Here is a 7,727-nt window from a genome sequence, read left to right as displayed (position 1 = left end):
GGGAAGTCGAGAGGCAGAGGTCGGGTTCGAACCACGGACGTTCCGATCAGTAAATTCGCGCTCTAACCACTGAGCCATCTCGCTGTGTTGTGGTGGCTGGCTTCCAAATAACTCGATGTCGTGAGTATTTTTGTTGGAAGTTCGTACTGGCTAGGCACAGACGATGACCTGCACACAAAGAATCCGCTCATCTCGCTGTGTTGTGGTGGATGGCTTCCAAATAACTCGATGTCGTGAGTATTTTTGTTGGAAGTTCGTACTGGCTAGGCACAGACGATGACCTGCACACAACTGAAGAATCCGCTCCCCATCATCCGTACCCTCGGTATCGACTCCAAATCTACGGTTTAACTGTGCTTCTTAAGGACCTAGTCGTATAACTTGGGCAGTCATATCACCGGCCAAGATTACAATATCCGTCCTTTTTGGCGATCGAAGCAGTCGTGACAGATCTTGGTAAAACTTGTCCTTCTCTAACTCAGAACTGCAGTTTGTTGGGGCATATGCTGATAGGACACCGTTCACCGCATCGACTTGCGTTAATCTTGATCGAGCCAGACAATCGCACAGCGCAAAGGCGACTGTCTGCTGGGATCCAGTCAGATAAGGCGCTTTCAGCCTTAATTCTGAGCAACTCCCACACCACACATACCATGGCCTCCTGATTCAAGATCACCAGATACCCGAAGAGTGAATTATGTAACACCTGAGCTCGTCCAAAGTGGCTTGGATGCACCAGCGAAGGTGGGGTCTTGTATGCATGTTCCGAAGACAACATATATCGACAGATACAAAAAGCAAGTTTTCAGCAAGAGATGCCTGTTGCCAAATTTGACATAGAATGCGGACAATGAAGGCTGAAACGTGAATCAGAACTCTTGAGGTTAGTAATCGATTGTTTGGCTATGGTCTAGACACGGAACAATGAAGGTTAGTAAGCGATTGTTTTGGTTTATTTTTGGAGGCTATGGTCTAGACACGGAACAATGGCTAGGCGATTGGCAAATGGGTACATCGCACTGCAACATTTGATGGGTGGGGAGGAATGTGAAAAAAGCCAATGAGCGATCAGCTGCAAGGGCGGATGACACTTCTCGGTTGTCCAAGCCGAAGAACGAAGTTGTTTGAGGTACCCCCACCTTGAGCCTTCCTCAAAAGGCAGTGGGAGGATGTAGAGTTTTGCTCGGGGACCTTGACCTTAGCCTCTCATTCAAAAGTCCGAGAAATCACGGTTCTTCGTCGGGCTGCTTATCGTTGGCCATCCTGGTAAGGCTGAACCTTTGTGAATTGAGTTCCAGACAGTATAGTCCATCGCAGCACTGAAGCAGCACAGCTTTAAGTAGGGCGAAAGTCATCCAGTCCTTCAGCATGTACTTCGCACACATAAAGTGTAAAGTTATTTTACGGAATGTACCTTCTTTGAAGGGGCGAGATGACCCAGGTAGTTAGAGCGCGAAATTACTGACCGGGAGGTCCGTGGTTCGAACCCAATCCCTGCCTTTCGGTTTCCTCTCTCTAGGTTTGGGCAGCGTGGTAGTATCCCAGCCCTCGTGCAACCTTCGGGTGGCATGGCACTTAGGCACCGAAAGGGTGCTACAGCTGAACGAAGACAGCCTTTGAACAGTCAGAGCGAAAACAAAGCTTAGGCAGCCATGTTTACCGTCAAGAAGCCGTGAAAGATGCCCTGCAACCGTCAGTTAACCTTATTGTGTTTGACGCAGCAAAAGGAATCCTAGTGTATTATTCCGGTCGTCTCCAGAGATGAATACAAGTCCCCTAACAGCCTCGAGCACGCTGATGAACTATCGCTCTTCGCAATCTAGGACCAGAAACCATTGTAGTTGCAGCCAACTCCCCGAAATCATTAGTGAACTGTATGGCGACAGAGGCGTTTTAAATTCCCGGTGCTGCGTGCCTGTGCAAAAGGTTAACTGAAGCCTGCATTCAATCAAAACGACACAATACATGTGGTTAAGAGGTGTTCTGTTCCGCAGAGCGTACTTAGCCCTTATGTGGTTCAACAGGCCGTGCTCGAGCAGTTAAAGGATGGTCACCGTGTATCAAACGAAATGAAGGCACTTGCTTGAAACTAAGTACATCGACCCGTGTTTAACTCGCAGATCAAGCAGGTCTCACGTCCAGACTTCCAGTGCGGTGCATCCGCCAAGTCGATTGTTAAGATTTCAGCCATGGACGCTGTTGAATGAACCTTGGTCAACACCCCATGCCGAATATGCAGGTGCACTAGGTGGTCCACATTTCTTGACTGAGGCGATGAAGGAAGACTAGTCCAGTGAATAACCTCACGAGTGCTACTGGAGTCCCAAAAATTAGAGGACTGTTCAATGGCCTTGGAACTCTGAGAGTTATGTGACAAGGTTCCTCAGATCACCTCAGTAGCGGATCTGATGGGAACATCAGAAAAACAATGCTGAAGTACGCCCGGTGGTTTTTAGGTAGTTTCACTCTCCGTCAACAGGTTAGCGGGTCATACTACACAAGCAATATATTTCGTACGTCAGAGGACCGTCTGCCTCATAGGGCCCTCTTCGTCCGGGAGAAGTAAGTCCGCGAGGAGGTAAGTCGATTAGTTAGCAACGAAGCTTGGAAAGCCCTACCGGTCAACCTAGTCCTGCTTGTAACTGTTGTCTAGCCAGATAAGGGGGCCGCGTGACAACTTAACGGTCAGCGACGCTGCTAGATATGGCTGCGTCACGTAGCCAGTGGCGGGCTTGCATCAGAGCTATAGACTGCACTGTGTAGCTTTTTCTTTCTGCCAGACTGCCCTCCTCAAGTGTCTAGAAGCATATCTGTTGGAACCAAACTACAGGAGACATAGACTCGTGAGGGTTGTTGCCGAAGACGTGAATCCATCTCAGCTCCGCTGCTGTAGAACCGTATGTGGACATAAATGTCCCTTGGGGTTGAAGGATATACCGTATTTCGGGGATACTGCAGTGCACTCCGTCGCCGAGTAGCATTGTCAAGGGGTAAATGCTGGTGGCCTAACAGCCAGGCGGATTAAAGCTAGCAAGGTGGGGTTTGAAGAAGGCAGAAGAGGTGCAAGAACACGTAAAATTCCTTAGTTGCCCAGAGCAACAATCGCGGTTTTTCGGACGTAACCTACGTCGTGTGACTCAACTATGATGCATATGAAGATCAGCCAGGCGCAAGAATTGATTCTAGAACCCAACTCTAAATAGTTTAAGTCAAAACGTTTATTCAGACTTAGGATAAAAAGCCATGACGAGTCTATAGGAACACCAGGACTCGAAAATAAAAGGATCCTACCGTACTTACACTGGATGGGTCCCGTTTGTCAACAATTATGATTTCCGACTTCTTATTCTTGCCCTCGACAAACGTTTCGTCCGTCGTGAACATTAGCAGATTCCCACAGAATGATATTCCACATGTGCGGGCAGGTGCATCATTCTCAAAGTCCTCAATTTGTTTGCCTATTGTCCACATTGTGAAAATCTAATACAAACGCGTGAATACCTGTCTCAATGTCCCAGAGTTTACAGTGATAGTCACCAGAAGCTGTGAGCAAATTTTTCGTCGACCAGTCAACATCAAGCCACCAGATAACACCGTCGTGACCATGAAAACTGCCTAGACGTTCACCGTTGGCACTAAACCAAACATTTGCTACTGAGTTCTTAGCTGCTGTAAAGATCAGATCGCCATCTCGATTATAGCACAACCTTGTAATGGGACGTTCGTGTCCGTTGAGAATAATGGGTCTCTAAAACATGAACATCTGTGAGAAAAACATGCAAACCAACCATGCCCGCGGAACTTCGAAAAGCGCGGTTTAAGGACGTTTAGTGACCTTGAAATACTTCAGAAAAAGACCATTGAGATGTCCAGGCACGGGCTGGGAACTAAAGTTCGTAATAACTCGACGGATTTCGCACGGTTTTTGTTTTCACTGCGAGGACATAATAATACAATTTTGCTTTCAGACAACATGACCTATGTTCACAGCTCTCCAAAGTATCCTAACCAATGATAGTTGAGGTTTGGGATGTCAGCGTCCCTAAATAGCGCACCTCCGAGAAAAGGGATAGGTAAGCCCCAGAGTCCGTGGAGGAATGTGAGCACTGCTTTCCTTAGCAAGCAAACAAATTGATTCCGACACTAATGAACTCCCGGAACTTAGTATACCTCGGGATTCTACTTCTGCCGTGTAATATTATTTGCGATAAAATTATCGTTCGAACTAACTACGGGCCTGTTAGCGGAAATCAGAAGTACATCCTGGGAAAAAATGTATATGAATTCCGTGGAATACCTTATGCACAGCCACCCATAGGAGACCTCCGATTCAAATATCCAAAGAAGCTAAAACCATGGAAAAATATTCATGATGCTTCGTCATATGCCAATTCTTGCATCCAACCAAATCCGGTTACTTGTGAGTTTCAGTTTATTCGGTTTAATTCGGCCTCCATTTTGTTTTGGTCAGCTTAGTTCTGATGAAATATCTTTGCTGTCCATTACGACACATTCTCTTGAATAGAGGTCTTTTCGAGCTTTCTACGTCCTCTACAATTCGGTAACTAATTGTGTCTCGCTCCTATCGGTTGCTACCTCAGTTAGATTGAGGGTCCTATGGAAGAACTGAATGGCAGATCAACCCTGAACAGATAGTTGTATTGTTTAATTTAGGGTAAAGCAGCTTATTGGAACAAATTCCTAATGGGACCATTTCAGCATTATAAACTACGGGAATTCATGATGAGTAAGCGCTGTGGAAAAGTTCCATATAATGTGAGCTTGCCACCCCTGTTCCATAATGATTTTTCAAGTTGCTAGCGAGCCTCTCTTTTCCACTTCGAATGGTCGCTTAGAACTGAAAAAGTTGCTTTCAATGTGTGATGGTACAGTACTTGTGGCATGGGATTACTTGTGTCATCAGGAAGATGCTCCAGTTTGCGCTATCCTCAAACTATCCGTTTCATTTTCTTCATACTTACTCCGCCGGACAAAAAATTGTACTTGCACGTCGGGCCTGACCCAATGCAATGGGTACTGAACTATCCGTTTCATTTTCTTCATACTTACTCCGCCGGACAAAAAATTGTACTTGCACGTCGGGCCTGACCCAATGCAGATGGGTACTGTGTCTGCTTGCCGGTTTCATGCTCAGTGAGCTGCAAATAAACGTGTTGTAGTTAGCAACTCATTTATGCACATAGTTTTCATCGAATGAAGCTTCATCACCGGTTTTGAACTCAGTGGAATGGAATAATAATGGCTCCATCGGTTTAGATATCCCTGGATACACCTGGCATAATCTACCAATTTATAAAGAATATCAGTTCAGAATGCGGAAATTTGATGTCTTCCCTCGGAATTTGAATCAATGGGCTATGATCACATTTATACTGTCGGCTGGTAACCGAAACTCCGGATGAATAAGTATAGTGATTTACACATTCAGATTTACCAATGTTGCTTAAAAGGAATCTCTATGTAATTGTTTACCTTGAGGTACCTTGATGATCTTCAGTATGAACATATAATGGCGCATATTCAACATACACAAATCTGTAGCGAGCTCCCAAGCTTGAACTAGATTATAGATCACGCTATAAAACCTCGTGATACAGTATCCCCTTCAGTCACTCCGTAAACTGCTGTGGTCATCGGGTCATACTGCGATTTACTTTAGGAACAGGAGGTTTTCAGTTTTAAAAAAATGCCATGATTATTTGTGCCCTTGACAGAAAGTTTTGGTGCGCTTGCAGCTATTAATCAGTACAAGGGAACGAATGCAAGACAACCGGAAAAATCAAAGGTAAACCTGCATCAAGTCAGACGAAAATTATCCTCAGTCATGGCAAATAGTCCTGATATCTGGCCCTTGAAGAATGTCCAAAAGAAACATGACTGATAAGGCCAAAGACAAGAGTATATAATAAATTATTTAGTCGTTAGAAGTTGCTACCAAAAACACCAAGTACAATCTCCCATCAGTTTGGATCATCTCAGTGATCTAGTTGTTACACATTTTCACAGTAAACTGATGTTGTGACTTTCACGTCGTTCGTACAACAGACCCCTTGCACAATTTTGTTCATAACGGAAGACTCCTCTGAATCCCAGCTAAGTCCCTCGTCTATCGTGTTGTTCTTCAACCAAATGTGCTGCCAATAGGATAGCTCGCTTTGCAATTCGCACGACATTGAGGTACCACAAACAAGTTCGCTGAAAACTCCTCGACAGCCCATGACCGGTTTCACCCTTTCACTCGTCAAGTAAGCACAGTTACCGAGTTTCAACCTTATGTCGTACTTGAGCTCAATTTGGATGGCATTCGTGAAGTACGCTCGTTAGCATGCCAATATGAATGGGGAGACTACTGAATCCCGGATAAATACTTCGTTGATGATATTCTTCAAATAGATGGGCTCCACAAGGCCCGCTCAGTGAGTTTCAGTGAGTACACCGTTATATCCACCGTACTGATTGTTTGTGTAGTGGACAGCAGTGTACACGCAACTTTCAGCCACTCCGACAGACCTTTCTGTCAAATCAGACTTCAAGCAGAATCACACGGTCACATCATACTTGGGCGCCTAATTCAGCGCTTTTTTAATTGTGTCATAATTTTCTACTGCTATAGCACAGCATTGTAAGACGAACTGTATTCGAAAGCCTATTACGATGTTTGATCTGCGAAAAAGTTTTAAGAAATCGATAACATAGTTTAAACACAGCAGAGGAATCCTATTTATTTCTCAGAATTGCCAACACAGCCCCGAAATGAAGAATTCTCATTTAATTTACCGGTATGCGAAATTGGCTCAAATGCATCTCCTCATTGCAACTGAACCACGGAAAGTGCAGGAGGTTTTTTTGGCTACCTCGAAAAATTCATAAGTATTACACTCACCTTTAGGTACAGCACCAAAGCGCGGCAACAAATTCATGTAGAAGAGGCGAACCATAGGATGCAACGTTTATTGAATGATATGCACACATCTATTGGGGTGAAAGTGTTCCCTCTGTGCTACATTTGTGTACCAGAGTGACGAGAATATTTTGAGTAGGGTGGTGATCCACAAAATCAACTGCCGTTGAAGACACCCACAACGTGGAGATTTTATGGAGATTTCATGGGAAAGCTGAAAACACTGTGTTCCATCCATAGTGGGAATTATCAACAGGTCGCATCTAACAAGTTTCAAGTGAGTTTCGAACCCACAACATACCGGTCAGTGGTTTGAACACTTGAGTGGAGTCGGCCGAAACAGGCTAATTTCATCACACTACCAGCAATCTATAAGTAGCTTAGAGTAACTCAGAGAGTAGTTGAGTAAAATTCCCATTTGAGGAGTTGTCGCTCGACGAGCTGGTCAACACGTATGACTACCTGTCGTTGATCCCGTGACTGAAGAACGGACGGCGCTATATCCTTTGGAAAACGTTTGAGAAATCATCGCTTCAGGTGGGCTTGGTAAACAGTCGGCAGTTTAAGTGGGCAACGCGTGGTTTTTGACACAAAAGCTTCATCAGGCCAAGTGAGCAGGTCATCAGTTGGACCAAGTTTTAAAGCAAACGGAGACCACTACAGATTAGCACACTAGATCAGTGCTGAATGCCAATTAAAGGGGCTTGTCGGTTACTGTGTTTTCCCAAATCTTACGGGTTGAAAGAGATTCAAATTATTTTTTGTTCCATAATCTCTCACTTCAAGCTGCTGCAGTTGGATATCA

The 7,727-nt window shown here is 44.9% G+C and overlaps 1 protein-coding gene across 1 annotated transcript in view; it reads right to left on the bottom strand.

The window, feature by feature from the left end:
* T265_04631 (hypothetical protein) overlaps positions 1–3,751 on the bottom strand; it is a gene marked incomplete at both ends in the record, with an annotated part of 21,562 nt that extends 17,811 nt beyond the window's left edge. Inside the window, one exon of the mRNA XM_009169413.1 lies at positions 3,301–3,751. Within this exon, the coding sequence (XP_009167677.1) occupies positions 3,301–3,471 (171 nt within the window). The remainder of the gene's footprint in view (positions 1–3,300) is intronic.
* Between the last annotated feature and the right edge of the window lie 3,976 nt (positions 3,752–7,727).

This window comes from Opisthorchis viverrini (assembly GCF_000715545.1).
Source record: "Opisthorchis viverrini unplaced genomic scaffold opera_v5_78, whole genome shotgun sequence".
Taxonomy (NCBI): domain Eukaryota; kingdom Metazoa; phylum Platyhelminthes; class Trematoda; order Opisthorchiida; family Opisthorchiidae; genus Opisthorchis; species Opisthorchis viverrini.
This window is presented reverse-complemented; position numbering and strand designations above follow the sequence as displayed.